This window comes from Monodon monoceros, unplaced genomic scaffold, assembly GCF_005190385.1.
Source record: "Monodon monoceros isolate NGI ecotype Baffin Bay Population unplaced genomic scaffold, NGI_Narwhal_1 Super_Scaffold_13, whole genome shotgun sequence".
Lineage (NCBI taxonomy): Eukaryota > Metazoa > Chordata > Mammalia > Artiodactyla > Monodontidae > Monodon > Monodon monoceros.
The window spans coordinates 6,579,537-6,598,454 of NW_021703769.1; the positions used below are offsets into that span (position 1 = coordinate 6,579,537).

General features: G+C 45.1%; 1 protein-coding gene across 1 annotated transcript; it reads left to right on the forward strand.

The window, feature by feature from the left end:
* The first annotated feature begins 9,164 nt into the window (after window positions 1–9,164).
* On the forward strand, window positions 9,165–17,310 carry CBLN4 (cerebellin 4 precursor). The gene is made up of 3 exons (XM_029221506.1): window positions 9,165–10,724; window positions 13,673–13,789; window positions 16,007–17,310. Exons 1-3 carry the CDS (start codon window positions 10,434–10,436, stop codon window positions 16,202–16,204), a joined length of 606 nt encoding a protein of 201 aa, XP_029077339.1. The 5' UTR covers window positions 9,165–10,433; the 3' UTR covers window positions 16,205–17,310.
* The last annotated feature ends 1,608 nt before the right edge of the window (window positions 17,311–18,918 follow it).

An 18,918-nucleotide genomic window follows, 5' to 3' on the forward strand; every position in this document is an offset into this window, starting at 1 on the left:
ATTTCCTGTAAAATGTAGAGTTCAAATGGGAAATAAAAACGTTATGGGACTTCCCTGGTGGTCCAGTGGTTAGGACTCCACACTTTCACTGCCAAGGGCGCGGGTTCAGTCCCTGGTCGGGGAACTAAGATACTGCAAGCCATGTGGCGTGGCCAAAAATAATAATTAAGAAAAAAAAAGCACCACACTTCAAAAAAAAAAACAACCACAAAACGTTACTATAAAGAAGCCTCTCTGTCACAGGTATCCTGAAATGCTTCTTAAAAGTAAAAACAGAACAAAACCAGACATAATACAAAAATAAAAAAACACCACACACACAAACAACAAAAATTAAAAAGTAAAGAGGATGCAGGCTGGCAGTTCTGGAGCTATTTGTAGCTTACAGTCATGTTTGGGTAGCCCCCAAACATTTTTGAACTAGTTGCTAATATCTAAAAGTGGGAGTTTCACCAGAAAATCTGAATTTATCTTTCTACTGAAAAATCAAATATCTGGCATTGTACCAGGTTTACTAGCAGCTGCCTGCTGGAGATGAGGTGTAGATGATCTACCTTTTCAGAGTTACCTCCTGCTGATGTCACCCATTTATGGTCCCTGATTAGCCCCGGTGTCCATCTGGACTCACAGTTGCAAGCAACCAAAGCTGACTGGCTAATTTCAGTAGAAGAGGAATTTATTAAAGTGCATTCAGTGGTTCACAGAATATCTTAGAGAATTGGAGAACCGGGTTGGATCTGATGCAGCCAGGAGTGACACCCTGGCTCATAACTTCTGCTACTGAACTGAGGCCACTGAGACAGGACAGCCATGGCCCCTGAGCACAGACCCTGAGGCACGCTGCACCCGTATCCCCTGCTCTAGGTACGTGATGCTGGCTCTGTCCCAGAACTGCGGCACCAGCAGCCACTTTCCCTAGAAGGGGTTCTGCCAGCTCCCTGCTCCCTCTCACAGACTTCAAATTCAGCGTCTGGGGTGGGTGTGTATGATTTGCAGAGTTTGGGTCACATGCTTGCACCCTAGCTGCAAGGGAAGCTGAACATGAGTATTTGGTGCTTTCAGCTTCTGTGGTGGGAGACGGGCTCTGCTTCATAAGGAGGAAGGGTCCCCAGACAGAGGAAGAGGTTTCTGATGTTGAGTAACCAGAGAGAACAGCAAGTGTCCCCCCCCAGCCCCCCAAAAGCACTTGAGTTTGCTACCATCACCTAGTCCACTCCAAGCCCTAATTATATATTGGTTGAAGGGAGTATAAGACTAAGAACTTGAGACAAAAAAATATAGGAAGAGGGTTAGAAAGGAAGAAAAGCAGAGGATGCATGGAAAGGCGAGAGGGAGAGAGAATGAGATACAGCCACAAGGGGAAAATTCAGAGTGACTCATGCCTTACAAAGCTGCACTCTAAAGTACAGCCCATCTATCTCCTCATTCACTTTGCTGTTCTTATCTCTTTTGCTTTATAAAGACTCTCCAAAGCTCATTCGAAGCCCTGTGAAATTCATTTTTTATGTGTGGTCAGGAAATATTGGACCCAGCCCAGAAGTTGTTCAGCTCAGTCAATCGCCAAAACACCAGCTGCCTAATTGATGAGTTGGTCTATCCAAGAGGTAGTTATTTAGCCAACAGACAGATGGCCAAGAAAGTCAAGTTAGTCGGTGTATTGTTTGTTATTCGGGATGCTCACAGCCAGCCGAAATAGCCGGAAGCCAACGGATTCAGAAGCCATAGCCTCTCAGTTTGGATTTGTTCCTAGAATCCTGCAGGTACCCAATTAGCAGGCAAAGGGCAGATTTTGCTTCACTGAGCCCACAACCTAGCAAAGAAGAGGCATCATCATAGCCCCAGTGGTGGATAAGAAAGTGGCCGAGCTGGTAGCATGGCCAAAAGTGAAGATACAACCCAGCATGAGGAATAGAAAACAAGGCACAGCTGTTGGGTGTCCAGGGAACAGAAGAGCTACTTAACAACACTTTCCCCAGAAACATATCAAATTCCCAGGTACAGAAGGATGGCTTATTACACAGCACGAAGAATGCATGAGCTTCTTAGAGAAAACATGAGTTAATTTTTGAAACTGTCTAGTGTTGTAGTTGGAAGTACACTCAGAGAAGGTAGCCAGAGTTAGAACCTGTGCCACACCGCTTTATTCAGTAACTTCAGCAAACATCTAACACTCCTGGACTATGTGCCGGGAACTGTTGTGGGGAATCAGTTATGATGCGCAAATAGCAGCCCACTTCTGCCCTCATGGAACTTACGGCACAGTAGGGAAGACAGTTTGAGTCACATGACAAGACAATGAATGTAAAATTGCAACTCTGGTGAGCGCTGTAAGTGAAAAGCACATAAAGCTATGAGAAGGTCATAAGATGATCTAATCACTTATCTAATTGCATATATATAAACCATATATATTATTTAATTTATTATATATTTTAATATATATACACATATGTATATATGTGTGTATATATATACCACATATATTACTCTACCTTGAGTTTGTGGTCAATAGCTTTTATAAAAAATTCTGTGATTTGAAATCTGTCTTCTTATGCCATAAGTTTCACTCCTGCTTGCTCTCTGCTGATATTAATAATTCTAGGAATACTGTCAGTTTCTCTTCTGAATTTGGTTCAACTGACAAAAAATAGTTCTGAGCGTACCAGAAGCCCTTTACGTTTTTGTTTCAACCTTCTTGTGTGGTCTTAGGGGGGAAAGACCTTTGGACGAGAAGACAGGTGTCCTGCAATCAAATCCATCCCTTTGGCAGCAGCTTCTCAGACCCTCTCTTTCCTCATCTGTGAAATGGGGGTACTAAGATCCATCTCTCAGATGAGCGGTGGCAATTAAATGGGAGAAGTTACCAGCAATTGAGGTTTTTCCCTAAACAAAGGAAAAAACCAATGGAGTTGCATTGTATTCCAGGGTTAGATTCTGAAGTTAGTGCACAAGGGAAACATTGCTTAGGGTCAGACATACCCTTGAAAATCCTCTTGGAATTCTCACCGTGGTGGCTGACACAGCAGCTGTCAGGGAGCCACCATAGGTAGCTTTTCCTTTAGAGTCAAAACAGATTGCCTTTTCTTCAGCCGAGAGCCAGGTGAAGTGGTTGGCTTGCTTTTAGTGGCCACGCTGTAGGAAGATACTTCGCTTTAAACACTAGACTTACACTCGGCCACGCAGTGCGCTCACCTGAGAGAGACAGTACGAGCCGAGACTGCCAGCTGCCTCAGCTGATTCACGCCTCCCGTCCCACACTCACTCCGGGCAGGTGCCGTGGAGGGTGGTGGAGAGAAGGGTTACCTTGTGGGTTAAAGCTGTTTCTCTCGCTCTCCCGCAGATGCACGGTTAAACTCAGGGAAATTAAAAGTGTCTGGGACCCGCCAACTGCCACATAAATAGTTGGACTACCGGCTCCCCAAGATACCTCTGTCTGGCTCAAGTGTCTTCCCCCCACCCCCACAGGGCTCTCTGGTTGCTCTGTTGCTGTAATGACTGTTTCTGGCCACCCGTTCTTCACTTTCTGTTACTCTTCAGTTGGGAGAATTGATTTCTGCTAAATGTGTCTTTCAGATCCTCAGTGATGAGATCCAGTGATTAAGGGAATGGGGAAGAAAGAAATAAAATGAAAACCGGCCCCTTTGTCCATTCTTGCAGGAAACTCACAAACCTGCCTGGTGCGCTAGCTTCATGTAAGAGCCTTTAACCAGGCAGAATTATCACAGATTAACTCACTTCAGCCTCATCACTCTAGAACTCAGGCACGCACCTGACGGCGATGGCTTGCCCGCAAACTTGGCCTTGGTTATTGTCTCTGCACTGGGTTTCTGGACCTTCAGTCTCTCCCACGCTTGGGGAAGCTGCTTTCTCCCCCATTATGACGTCTGTGAGGTTAAGTTGTGGCTGGTGCTCGCAAACAATTGATGGGCCTTGGTCCAGGGTGCTATGGTGCCCTCTCGCCTTTAGTCATGGATAGGTTCCAAAAATTAATGATAATAGTCGCTACCTTTAATTAATCGCCTCCTGGGCGCCTGACACTGTGCTAAGCGCCCTGTTTACGTTTCCCTGTTCAATCCCCACCATGACTCTGGGCTGAGCATTATTTTTATGATTGCAATTTCCCCGCTGAAGGAAGGTCTGTAACTTCTCCCATGGTCGTAAAGCTAGTAGGAGGTGAAGCTGATTCTAAATGCCCTATTTTCAGCCAAAGGGATAATGAACCTGACCGCAGATGGACCCTTGGGGGATGCACCCCACCAGTGGCATCTACAAAGTCAAAGCACCGTCTGCTTCAGATTCACCCAGGTGCTAGTTAAGAAACAGATTCCCAGTTCGTGGGCAGAGCCGTCCTCTCAGACGAGGGCCAGAGAATCTGCATTGATAATAAGTCTCCCAGCAGATTTTTTTAAAAATTATTTTATTTATTTATTTTATTTTTGGCTGCGTTGGGTCTTCGTTGCTGCGTGCGGGCTTTCTCTAGTTGGCGGCGAGCAGGGGCTACTCTTCATTGCGGTGCGCGGGCCTCTCATTGCCGTGGCTTCTCGTGTTGCGGAGCACAGGCTCTAGGCGTACGGGCTTCGGTAGTTGTGGTGCACAGGTTAGTTGCTCCGAGGCATGTGGGATCTTCCCGGACCAGGGCTCGAACCCGTGTCCCCTGCATCGGCAGGTGGATTCTCAACCACTGTGCCACCAGGGAAGCCCTCCCAGCAGATTCTTAAGAGTAGAAGCTATTGGTTTGGACTCTACACTCAGATCCTCCTTATGTGTGCAACTGAAGCTAACATGGCCAGACACATACCGTGCTGAGTTGAATCTAAAATGTAATCAGCTATTTTGATATGACTCATGAGCTTAACCAGTTGCAATGTAATTTTTTTTCTTAAATGTAGACTGGGAGGCTTTATATGTCTGGGCATCTTCCTAGACGTTGAGTGGGTGATTTTTTTAGAGTTGGATCAATATAACAAAAGAAAGGAAATTGCTCTTCAACCAGTGCTGCTTGTGAGAAGGAATGTTAGTTCCTTTTCTCTCCAAACTTTAAGTTTAAATTATGAAAAAAAGTCAATGTAGCAGATTTCTATTGGATGGTCTTCCCAGCACCCTCTTCCTTTAAAAAACTGTATTAAATGTGAATCACAAGGTAATATATGATTACTGTGGCCATCCAAATCATAAACAGCTGAAGTAAAATTAAGTTTCTTTTCCTTTTATTCTGTTTCTCTACTCTTAACAATTTGCTGTCTAGCTTTTCATAGTTTTCCTTTGCTTTTTCAAACATATCCATATCTCTATACAATTACAGTCTGTTAACACGGAATCACACATTACAGATTAATCTGTATCTTGTTCCTTTTCACTTCACCACACGTTACTTGTAGCATTTTTTAGGAATTGTACTCTCCTCTGGACCCTGCTCCAATTTTCCACATACCTAGTTGTGGGAATCACTGTGGGTGCACTGCAAGGGGCGGACATGTGATCCCAGATGGGGCAGTGAGTCTCTTCCCTGGGATTTGGGGGCATCCTCTGGGTGGATGGATCTGTTATGTGTAAAATTTGGGAGTGTCAGTTGCCACTGTCTATCATGTAGGCTTCAGAGAAGGCTAGATTGCAGTGAGCAAAAGAATAATGCAGATATGCCAAAGAGAGAGAAAGATAGAGAGATGGAGATAGATAGATAGATAGATAGAGGAAAGGCAACATTTTGAGTTATCCACAAGGCTTCATTACATTCCCAAGGGTCAGTTTTGCCCTTGGACTCTGTGAGATACGGTCCTTCCAGTAAATCCCCATTGCCTCATTGGCCTCCCTTTCTTGGACCTAAGCATGGATGAAACATTTCACGCCCCCTATCAAAAATAACAAACAACTTAATCAAAAGATGGGCAGAAGACTTAAATAGATATTTCTACAAAGAAGACAAGCAGATGGGCAATAGGCACATGAATAGATGCTCAACATCGCTAATCATTAGAGAAAAGCAAATCAAAACTCCAGTGAGGTATCACTGCACACCAGTCAGAAAGGCCATCGTCAAAAAGTCTACAAATAATAAATGCTGGCGAGGATATGGAGAAAAGGGAACCCTCCTACACTGTTGGTGGGAATGTAAATTGGTGCATCCACTATGGGAGGCAGTATGGAGGTTCCTTAAAAAACTAAAAATAAAGTTACCATATGATCCAGCAATCTCACTTCTGGACATATATCTGGAAAAGATGAAAACTCTAATTCAAAAAGATACATGCACCCCAATGTTCATAGTGCTACTGCTCACAATAGCCAAGACATGGAAGCAGCCTAAATGTCCGTGAATGGATGGATGAATGGGTAAAGATGAGGTATGTAAATACAATGGAATGTTACTGACCACAGGAGTATTGCTTTCCTATGCAAGACCAGTTCAGATTTTAATTTACTTCTACTAATTTACTTTACGTTGAGCACAAGCACAGAGAAATGAAATTGCTAAAGGTCTAGCAACAAAACTCCTAGCATCAAATGCAATCTGGGAATCTCAGGAAAGTGAAACATTTGGGTCACAATCACAACTAGGTTTTTAAAATAGTACATCTTCAGAAAGAAAGAAAGAGAGAGAAAGAAAGAAAGGAAGAAGGAAAGAAAGAAAGAGAGAGAGAGGGAGGGAGGAGGAAGGAAGGAAGGGAGGGAGGGAGAGAGATCTGTGTTGTGGCTGGTATGAAACTTGGACTTGATCCTGTTTCTTTCCTCCTGGGGATGCTGGGGCTGGAGTAGGGCTGGGGAGCAGGTGATGCTTCCGTTCCCAAAATGTTAGGAAAACATTTCCCACAGGCAGGGGATTGGATTTGTTAATGTCTTTTGGCAGGAGCTGCATGGGCTTATGTGGTATGATTTCTGGGACATTGTTCTAATGAGGATTCTGGATGGCAAGGAACAGTAGTAGGTTCCTAAAACTAGCTCAGGTGAAATCAGTTTTATTACAAGGATGCAGGAGGCTCTCAACAAACTCAGGGTTGCTGGATGTCTTGTGAGTAGGAGTTAACAAGCTGGAGATTTACTTTTCACTCCCTCACCCCTTCCATTTCTCAGAAGTGCAGAGAATCGGCCCCAGTCTACAAGTGTGGTCAGTCCTCCTATTTCTTCCGGCATGCTTCTCTGCTTAAACTTGCACATGGCCCTTAGACGGCCAGTTCAGGAGACTATAGACCTCTCCTCTGCAGGACCCAGTGCTTACTGGAAGCCATATCAGTGTCCCATTCAGATCCTAGAGAGAGAAAATCTAGCAGCCCCACCTTATCTGGCTGAGTCAGGACATATAAGTCACGGATCTCTGGCATCAAATGGATTGACAGCCCTAGAATACAGGGGCTATCCTTGTTCAATCACCCATGGTGGGAAAGGGAGACAGGACCCTGTGCTTTACAATGTCAGATAAGTTCTCTCGGTAGGAGTCAAAAGAAAAAGTGGTGTTCCACATCTTTAGAACACCCTGAATAGGGGAACATCTTTTAGTAAGAAGCCAAGACTTTCATCTCCAGTTACCCAGGAGGACTGAATGTAAACTTTACTGAGAGAGATTTATTTAAACCAGTTTATACTATAGGGTGAATGACTGATACTGACATTCTATCTGGAGAGCCAGTCATTTCACAATCAATTATTGAGTCCCTGATATGGTCACTCTGCTGGATTAGGGGGCTAGGAAATGAGTACTTTTGGAAAGGAAAAGAGGAGGGAGGGAAGAAGTTTCTTTAAATCTGAGTTCTTGCAGGAAGAAAAATGCCTGGAGAAGAAAAGGACACAGAGAGAATATATTGGGGTTGGTAGGGAAGACAACTTATTGACAATTTAACAATTCTGTAGTCAACAGAGCTTTTTTCTCAAACTCCTTCCAGGCTGAAATTGAACAGCCCAGGTCTTAGTTACTAAACAGCTGTTTTGGACAAGGAAGGCAAATTACTTACGCAAACCGGGAACCAAACTAGACCCAGCCCCTGTCCTCCAACGGCAGCATCAAACGAGAAGAAATCTCAGCTGCTGTCCAGGCAGACTGTGGTAGAAGCCGGGAGAGAGTTACAAAGTGCAGCAAGGGTTCAGAAGAAAGGCTACCCTAGGCTTGGGGTGGGGGAAATGGTGGCCGTTTTCAGAAGGCACCAGTTCACTCTTTTTGGTTGTAGCTTAGATTAGTGACATTCAACATTGTTACAAATAGCACAGCAGGAGCACCTGGAAATCAGAACTGATACTGGCCCCACTGGAGGAGAATCTGGAGGCCCCTTTGGCTCCAGGCACCAACTCTTTAGTTGCAAGATTATAGGGAGCTAAGGGCTAGGGAAATACCAGCCAGTAGGAGTATTTACTATTTTAACAATTGGAGCTGCAGTGCAATGCTTATGGCTCAACACCCAGCCCTTTGGAAGGGCCTTATGAGGGGACAAGCCTGGAGATGCTGGTCTGGCTTCTGTTGTGGAGGGACTTGAATCCATGCTAAGGAGGCTGTTCTTCTTTCAGGAAGGACTAGAAAGCCATCTATCCGGGAGACAATGCTCAGTAAACACCCCTTCAATGAATAATTAGTACATTTCTAGGAGCTCCGAATGGCTGATGCGGATGCTGTTTTGATTAAAGATGTGGGGCCTGTCCTCTGGCAGCTGGGACACTAAAAGGAATTTGGGAAGGGAGTGACATGACTCCAAAGCATCATAGAACCAGTGGGCTGATGGGACCTTAATTAGTGGAGTCCCTCCCTCTCAGAAAGGGTAAGTGACTTGGCCAAGTTAATGCAGCCCATCAGAGAGACAAGCCTTTCCCTCCCAGTGATGGCTGCGGAAGAGGAAGATAAACCTTGCCAGTCAGAGGCCAAGGTGGCAATGGGGTGGCACGGGGGGGGGGGGAGGGCGGGGTACATCAAGAGGGAGAAAGGTGCGGTATTCTCAGGAGGGGGTTGGCATTTTTTAGGGGGAAGGTTCCGGAGGGCTGATTCTTGCTGCGTTAACTCCCTCTCTCTTTTTCTGGCTTTGCCTGGGTGGATTCGCGGTGTGGGTGGGAAGGCGCGCCCTGAAGCTTTTGAGGCTCCTCTTCCCGGAGCGGAGCGGAAGGCCTGAGGCACCTTCTGCCAGCGGCCCCCAGCGGCTTTGGTCCGTCCCAAGGCTTCCCGGAGCTCGCCAGGCCCCAGGGCTTGGGGAGGCAGTCTCTGGGCAAGGCACGGTCGGGACGGTGGCGTGGGTCCCCAGGTGCCAAGCAGCGCGCCGCGCGAGGCCGCTGCCGCCCACCCAGCTTCGCAGCCGGGGCTGGCAGCGCCGCGCTCCGCTCGGAGGGCGCTCGGCGGCGGAGTCCGGTGCTCGGGAGGGGCGAGGGGAGCCTCAGCCCCCTCCGCCTGCCCAGACCGAGGAGGGAGCGAGCAGGCGCGGAGCTGGGCGAGGCGCAGGGCGGTGGGCGCCTCTCCCTGCGTACAGTATCCCTGCTGCGCGCTCCCCGGGGCTGGGTGGCCGCAGACCTTGGCAGCCAGCAGTGCTGTGCGCCCCGCTTGCCCCGGGGTGCGTTAAGCGCCAGGCAGGAGCTGCTCAGCGGGGGTCACCGGACTCCTTCTTCCCCTTTCCCGGGAGCCGGCGGGTTGAGCTAGAAGCCAACCCCAGCCGGACGTGCGCTCCTATAAATAGCGCGCGTGTGCCCGCCTCGCGCTCTCCCGGCTGCGCGAGGACAGAGAAAGTTGTGCGCAGGGACTCCGGGCGTGCGGCCGAGGCAGGAGAGGACCCCACCGGCCGAGCCGCCCCGCACCTGAGAGCTGATCCCGCGAATTCGTGCTTTCCGTGCTGGGGACCCGGCTAGCCAATGCGTAGCTGCCGACTTCCGAGAGACACCAAGCTTTGGGGAATTTCTGGCTAAGCGAAATTGAGAGTCGCTAGAGACCTGGCCGTGAACACAGCCTCGCGTTCTTCCCAGTCCGGGAAACACCTTCTGCTTCTGTAATTCGTCCCTGCCGCGAGCCAGACACGTACTGGACCGACACGGGCACCACTCGGCATCCACCGTCCCCGTGGCTTCTCTGAGTCTCCTTCGTTTTTCCTGCTTCGTGGTTCACCCGGGGGTGACTGGGTTTGGGGAATTTATCATTTTCCTCTTTGAGGTGTGAATGTGAGGGTTTGGTGACTTTTAGATGTCTAGGAGCAAGGGTGGGTGCAGGGGCCCCAGGCAGGGCTGATTCTTGGGCGGAGGAGGGTGGAGTATAGGGGGTTCTGCATGAGCTCCTTAAAGGACAAAGGTAGCAGAACCAGCGAGAGAGCGCGAGGGGAGACTTTGACTTCAAACCACAGGATTGGAAGTGTGCGCGCCGCCGCCGCCGTTCCCGCAGCGCTGTCGATCTAGCCACGGGCATCTTCCCGAGCTCCGGGGTCCCGGGGTAGGAGGCGACGCGGGCGAGCAGAAGCGCCAGCCGGCTGCCCACGAGGCTCACCATGGGCGCTGGGGGCCGGGCGCTGTCCGTGGTGCCGGCTGTGCTGCTGGCCCTCACTCTGCCCGGGCTGCCCGTCTGGGCGCAGAACGACACGGAGCCCATCGTGCTGGAAGGCAAGTGCCTCGTGGTGTGCGACTCGAACCCGGCCACGGACTCCAAGGGCTCCTCTTCCTCCCCTCTGGGGATCTCGGTCCGGGCGGCTAACTCCAAGGTCGCCTTCTCGGCGGTGCGGAGCACCAACCACGAGCCGTCAGAGATGAGCAACAAGACGCGCATCATTTACTTCGATCAGGTCAGACTCCGAGGGATGCGGGGTGTCAGGAGTCGGGTGGCGGGAGGGGCGATGTCCAGGCAGCTCAGACCCGGGTTGAGCTGCTCTGATTGCGATTTGGGGGATCGTTTCGGCACTCGCCTCCGCAAAGGGTTTGGTCTGAAACTTCTGATGTCTCTCCCGCCACCACCCCGCCCCCCATTCCCTCTTGGCCTCCGGAAGAGCTGCTGGGGTGGTGGGAAAGAGGCCGGGGGTGTAGAGCCAGGCGTCGAGAGCTCAGCACAAGTTTAACAGCAACAGGTCCATAGGACCTGGCAGGATCCTGGTCCCTGGACCTCGAAATCTCTTGGCCAGAGCTTGGCCCCCTGGCTCAGACTCCTCTGCGGGTGCTGCCGAGGCCATTCTCGGGCACAGCACTCTCTCTGATGCTGGATAAATGATTTGTTTCTCCCAGGTGGAGAAGCGTCTCCCCAAAGAGAGCTCTGGGGGCTCCCCAAAGAGATCTCTGCGGAGATCTCGCGGGTGGCTGGGGAGTGTGGGAAGCTGTGGCCCCGGTCTCATCTCGCCCACCTTTCCGCCGCCAGGATCCCCATATACATTGCAGGTACCGCTGCAGCGGAAAGCCCTTCTCTGCTACTTGGAGAAAAGTTGAGAGAAGGAGAGGAAAAGGAATCGGGCAGCTGCACTGAGCTCCCATAGGGAAGCGCTGGGGAGTCGTTCTCCCTTCCCCTGCTCCGGTCCTTCCAGACACATGCAAATTAGTGGGGAAAGACAGACTTGGGGGCTGAGGATAGGGGCTGGGGGAGGAACTGATGAAAGCTGTGGCTTGTTTTTTTTCGCGATCTGGAGCTCTGGGGTTTGGCTGATGAGAAACCCCAGGATATCAGCTTAGCAAGGAGTCTTAAAACTGAAATCAGACTCCAGGGGTATCATTTCAACGTCAACAGCACCCAGAGTCTTTTAAATTCCAAAGTCGTATGTGTAGTTCACAGTTGTGTGCCGCATGGGCAAGAGCACAGGTTAAGTGGTGCTGCAGGATGTGCCGGGGAAGGGATGAGGTGACATTTCTATTCCTTACTTAATTGTTCCTAAGTAATATACTCTGCAGCTGGCCAAAGACAGAGAATGCCTCTCTGGGGCTTCCTATTGAGTAGCCATCATTTTAAAAGAATTAAGCAGCCCCTTTGGGGTTTTGGTGCAGTATTTTCCGTCTTGATGTAAATGAAGTCTAGCACGACCCCTGGTTTGTGTGTCAATGCATTAATTAAATACTGTGGACATTGCACTGTCGTCTGTACAGTGCATTCTTTTCAGTGATCTTTCTGTCAGTTAGAAGAGGAGAAGGGTTTGTTCTTCTGTTCCGGGTGCCCATGCATCTTAGAGACAACAAGACACATTTAGTTATAAGTCTCGATGTGCTTGGACGCTCCAATTACAATGCAGAGTCAACCTCCAGCCTTATGTGCGGTCAACACTAGTCAGCCAGTTCCATTATTGCTGATGAATTAGGCTACTTGTGTCTGATTCAGGAAGTCCCTGCTGAGTACCTCAAATTGTTTTAAATGTGCTTAAACAAATCTTTGTAAAATCTCTGTCAGGAATTATTGCACAGCTTGTGATTTGTGGTTGAAAGACCATTGATCATTGGGTCAGAGAAAGAAATCTGATGCTTACTTGGAAAAAGGTGTAATCTCAGAATAAAATGATACACCAACATACATTTTAATTTGGGGGTGGAGCCTGGTACATCTACCTGACCATCACTATAATTCTGGTGCATTGCTCACAGGCAATAGTATGTCTTTAGGGAATTATGCAAAGGGCTTAATATTAGCATGAATGTAGTGTTTAAAAGAGATAGTAGCAGATTGCCATTGATATAGGGGAAATGTATCTTTAGACGGACATCTGATTTTTTTGAATGCCACTTATAGATTTATTTCTTGGAGAGAAATGGAAGAAACCCTAGTTATCTCCTGCCCTCCGCCCCTGCAATACACACACACACATACATTCTCCTGCTCTTTTTCATAGGAAGGGTCATACCTATGTGACATTTAGCTTATGAGGTCACTTATTGAAATTCAGAGCTAATTTCATAACCAGTAGAATCAGGCCGAACATTTCGGAATACAGAGTGCACTGTTGTTTTCTTGGGAACCAGTGCTTTATTTCACTCTTCGTTTTTGCCCCTTGAACTTTAAATAAAGAGCAGGTGATTGATAAGGGAATGGATGACGGATAACACTGGGAGCAGCACAAGAAGGCCACCTGTTTCACAGTCTCTACTCTTTGGCAGCCCGCAAAGGCTGAGTCATTGCCAAAATATTATAATTAAGGCCTGGATGGCATAGGAATGGAACAAATGGCCGTGGGGCTTAGCAGAGGTTTGGCGGAGCCTCAGAGGAGGGCTGGGCATTCAGCTCACTCTGTGTACCAACTGTTCAGTGTCATGGATTATGTCACACGGTGGAGGGAGTGTCCAGACCTCTGTGTGGTGTGTCTGGGAATGACTGCAGAGAGCCCATGGGTGCCAGTTGGCTGACTTGGACACGTCACCTCTGGACACTGTGAAGGCTCGTAGAGGGTGGGCGCGTAAATATGTGGCAGAAGCCTTTTATTTGACTCTCAAGGTAAAGCTAATATTTATAAGCCTTCACGTGTTTCTAGATGTTTCCAGAGCCATTGGGCCTTGCTGGAATTGAGGCATGACTACAAAGCTGTTACTTTATTTTTTCTTATACCATTTAAAAGACAGAAGAACCTTCCAATATACAAATCCGTTTTCCAAGTCACTAAATAAAAAAGGATAGAACTCAATGTTTTATTTTCTATGGTTTTAAAAGTTAGTTTTCTTTCTTAAGAAAGAAAGAAAAAAGAAAGGAAAAAAAAGGAAGGAGGAAAACTTATTTTACTTACAGAAGAGAATATTGTAATAATTGACTGCTGTTTATTCTTTTTATTTGTAGATCCTAGTAAATGTGGGTAATTTTTTCACCCTGGAGTCTGTCTTTGTAGCACCAAGGAAAGGAATTTACAGTTTCAGTTTTCACGTAATTAAAGTCTACCAGAGCCAAACAATCCAGGTATGTCTTTCGACCTGTTCCCTCTGTACCCTCAGGCGACAGTGTTTATCAGCAGTGGGTTATGTATTTAAGTATTTATCCAAAGATGTGTTTCATTGTAAAAATAAACAACCATCTTTATAGTAGTTTATTTTTAAAACACTTAATTTCCAATAACATCTATTAAGGCATGTGACGAGAAGCATATAGAAGAATAAGCAATTGAACTTATTACCTTAATAACAACATCACTTAAAAAATATTGCTTAGTGGGCTTCCCTGGTGGCGCAGTGGTTGAGAGTCCACCTGCCGATGCAGGGGACATGGGTTCGTGCCCTGGTCTGGGAAGATCCCACATGCCGCGGAGCGGCTGGGCCCCGTGAGCCATGGCCGCTGAGCCTGCGCGTCCGGAGCCTGTGCTCCGCAACGGGAGAGGTCACAACAGTGAGAGGCCCGCGTACCACGAAAAAAAAAAAAAAAAATATATATATATTGCTTAGTAAAAATTCAGTGACACAAATCTCTTTATAAGATCTTGATTGCTTTTAATGCATGTGCAAAAATTACCTGAATTTGTAAGAAAAAAACTAGTAAGATTATCAGAGCTTTACAAGTAACTACTAAATAGATAAAACAAATTTGCTATCATAGTTAAAATTATGAGCTACAATTAACGACTGAGAATAAATCTATGAAGGAACAATTATTCAATATACTTTTAAAGAAACGATGTGCTGTGCTTATCCTCTAAGTAGTTTATCCTCAGTTACTCTGATGTTCGTGATTGCAGTTGCAGTTTCACAGTTAATATGTTTTGTGTTATGCTTTCTAAGGAACGGGCTTGAATTTACACTCACGGACAATGATGAAGCTAGTTCCTATAGTATCTAACATGCCAGCACCCAATAACACCAATACATGTCTGTGGAATTCTAGGATAACTTTTTATCGTATGTTCAATGTTTGTATTGTATACTATGTCCATGTGAATGATAGATTACACACTCATCTACTACTTTTACATATCCTAGTGAATGGATAAATTGATAGGTCTCAGATTTAATTTATTCAATATTATTTTTAACATAAAAGGAATGAATAGTAAACAAACTTCCTTCCATGGAAAAGCTTTTCCCAAGCCCCAACATTTAGAAATTTTTGTAATGTTTAACACAGTATAATCAAAATTGTAGTAAGGGAATAAATTTGATTTTATTCTTTGCTAATTATCCATCATTAAAATCTTCAGTGGTAGTGGTGATTATTATTTTTAATACACATTTCTTATCAGGGAAAATGAAGAAATCACAACACACAAATTATTCCGTAATTTCAACTGATTTTTAGCACTCCGCATGTCTCAGCGGTACAGTAAACCTGCAAGGATGTTAGAACCTCGCGGTACCTGGGTTTCTCAGAGCAAAGGGCACTGGGGCTCTTTTTGCTAATGTACTGGGAAGCCACAGGCTCGCGTCATTGCCAAAAACTTGCTACTGAATACGGGAGGTAAATAAAGTCTTCAACAGTAGGCTTAAGTTGTGTGCTGAAGGGAAGCCAGTTTTCACATGGCTAGGTTGCTCTCCATGGATGGTATTCTTTTGTGAGCATTTAAGGACATTTCTATGGGAGAAATTAAAACAAATTTTTTTTAATTCAGAAAGATCAGCTTGGTGAGATCATACTAAGCCTAGCCACCACTATCTGGTAATTTGAAAGGAAAGGGATATATTTACTGAACATCAGTTATTTCACCAGGCTGGTCATTTTAGACGTTATTTTTTACCCCCTGCCCCTCATAGATGCTTTGACTTCCTTTCTTTTTTTTCTTTCTCTCTTTCTTTCCTTTTTTCTTTTCTCCTTCCTTTCTTTTCTTTTCTTTTCTTTTCTTTCTTTCTTTCTTTCTTTTTCTTTTCTTTCATCTACAATATTCGTTTCAGGTGTACAACATAGGGAGTCAAGATTTTTATAGATTATATTCCATTTAAAGCTATTATAAAATAATGTCTGTATTTCCCTGTGCTGTGCAATATATCCTTGTAGCCTATTTATTTGATACATAGTGGTTTTTACTTCTTAATTCCCTACCCCTATCTTCCTCTCCCACTGCCCTCCCCTCACTGGTAACCCTAGTTTGTTCTCTGTAACTGTGAGTCTGTTTCTGTTTTGTTTTATTCATTCATTTGTTTTGACTTTAGAGAGAGATTTTCAGTGGTTTATTTTTTTTTTTTTTCCTTGTAGGTTAACCTGATGTTAAATGGAAAACCAGTAATATCTGCCTTCGCTGGGGATAAAGACGTTACACGTGAGGCTGCCACGAATGGGGTCCTGCTCTACCTGGATAAAGAGGATAAGGTTTACCTAAAACTGGAGAAAGGTAACTTGGTTGGAGGCTGGCAGTATTCCACGTTCTCTGGCTTTCTGGTGTTCCCCCTATAGAATTTGATTTCTTCGCGATGTTCATCCGGGTGAGGGGCGGCCCACCCCTGACTTCCTGGAAGATCATTTCCTCATCATTGGATTGATGTCTTTCCTTGGTTTCTCATGGGTGAATATGGATTCCCTGTAAGGATGCTAGGCCTGTCTGAAGCAGTACTGAGCTCCACAGGTTATTTTTGTGTGTGTGCGTTTCAGTGTACTTGGATCGGGACTCACAGCAGTTGATACCCATCTATGCTTAAGCGTAACAGTTCAAAGCTGTCTGCAAGGTTTATTCTGAATTTAATTTCCTGGAATTACTGAATTCATTGCAGATGTGGCATTTTATTTAGTTAGTTTTCAAAGACTGGCAACTGGGTCTGAGAATTAGAGAACTGTATAAAAGTTCTGACTTCAATCAACGATTTGTGTGATACTGCCAAAGAATTGTGTGCTGTGTTGATATACTGGTTTCACTTGTTTTTATTGCTTTGGAATTAGTTTTTTTGGTTTTCTTAGGGTAACTGCTGGCTTTGTGTCTTCTCTACAAATAGGGTAATGGCTTGTCTGCAAATTTACTCTGTGAGGCCAGCATCAGGACTTCCCTTTAAAAAAAAATGCTTCATAGTTGTATTTTAATTCTATATGCGAAAGAGTCATATTTTCCAAATTATATTTTCTAATAGGAAGAGTAGATCATAAATCTAACAAGGAAAAAGTTGCTTACCCGAATTCTAAGTGCTCAATCCTCAAACCTCGGCAAAACAGCTCTCCTCCACGGGAAATCTTACACTTTATTTCTCACTTTAATTAACATGATTGATAATAACCACTTTTTAAGAACCTAAGGGATTTTTTTTCCCTTAGACATGACCACTTTATTAACTGGAGATGGGATGCCCTTGTTTTTAATTATACCTATTTTTCAAACCTCCTGTTGTGTTTGAAGTATCATCTAGTTTTGCCTTAACTCCTTAAATTGTATAGATTTATCTGTTTAGTTAATACGAAATCCAAATAGCCCAAGCTAAACTTAGTGCAATATCTTATTTTGTCTTTTGTATAGGTCATATGAATTCATAAAATTATTTATGTCTCTGTTATAGAATAAAGGTTAATATATGTTAGTTGAATTGTTTTGTCCTTTCGGATTTGGAAATATATGTTTTACATGATTTATTCTCTCTCTCTCACCAACCCTTCCTCTCTCCCTTCCTCGCTCCTGTCCTTCCTACCTTTCTCTCATTTTTTTGTCTTGGAGTTTAAGAAAAGCTTTCTGAATTTTTAGAGAATGTACTCTGAATTGGCATAGGAAATCTTTACTATGTTTAATTTGTCCAGATCCAGTGAGCTTGGCAAAAGAGGATCAATGAATTTAGGAAACTCTCCTTTCAGAAGGACTTACTGTTAGGAAGTTAAGTTTTAAAAGCTCCCCTAAAGCATCACGAAGGACTCAGGGAAAGAATGAGTGGTGATGCGTATAAAGACCAATATTTTCAAACTAAAGACTTTGGGGAAAAGTTCTGCCCTTTTCTCAACATTAAAGGACAAACAGAAGATGGCCCATTTCTTTTTAGAAGGAACTATAATTATAGATGTCGCATGTGGAGACTTCCATGCTCAACTTCCTGGTTGGTTGTCAATTAAAACAATTTTGGGAGCCCCCCTTTTGCAGTTTGTGGCATCGAGGAAGCTGTTGCAGGATTCTGTGGGAGGAAACATGCAGGCAGGTCTTCCAGTATAGCTGTGATTAATCACCAAGTCAAAATATTCATTCATCACAGGAAAACTCTCTGCTCCAAGAAAATGAAACTGAAGGAAATAAGGAGCTTAAACATAGGACCTCCCCGATTCCAAGTGCTTTTGGGGGTTCCTGGTGATCCCGGATTCTGTTATAACAGCCTGATTATCTAGTTAAAATTTTGTTTTAATTCTTTCTTTTCTTTGTTTTGTTTTTGGACTTAAGGCTGTTTTCCCCATTCTTTTTGGTTTCTAGAAACCTGGATAGCTGAATGTCTTCTTTTGGTTTTTACTTTTTTAGCAAGTTACTGTTTTGATTCTTAGAATAAACAGCTTCAACCAACATTGCTTAAATTATCTTATAATGTGTTACATGCTTTGCTACGTACTGAGTTTATAGAAGTGGTTACATCTGCCCTTTTTAGACCTCCCTAGACAGCAAACACAGCCAGAATCTTCATAAGGAGCAATAGAGGTCGAAAAGTATGGTTCTACTTCGCCTTCTGACTAAGGGTACTGAGCTTTACCAATCTACCTTTACCATCTAAACCATCTGTCTCCAGAACGATGGTAATCCATTGGTCCCCCAATTGGTTGACCTAATGACCAGAGAGAAGTAATGAAAACAAGGAGAGGTGACAGCATGTGATAACTGTTCACATTCAGAGCTGTGGAGCTCAAGTTGAATTCTTGTGGTTTTCTTTGGTAGGGAGGGAGGTGGGGTTTCAGAAGTTGGTTTCTAAATAGGTTATTCCGTCCCCTCTAATACAGGCCTACCTTTAATCTGGGTTTCAAATGGCATAGAACCAAAAAAAAATTCTTTTTTTGTGGCTTTTGGTCTTCTCTGACCTTTCTCGGAAAACAAATTCTCTGTGAATTTGATCCTGAAGTTCTGTGTCATCTTCTCAAACTAAGAAGATGTGTAAGAATCACCAGAGGAATCTTGATAAAATGTAGATTCTAGTGCAGTAGGTCTGGAATGGGACCCGAGCGTG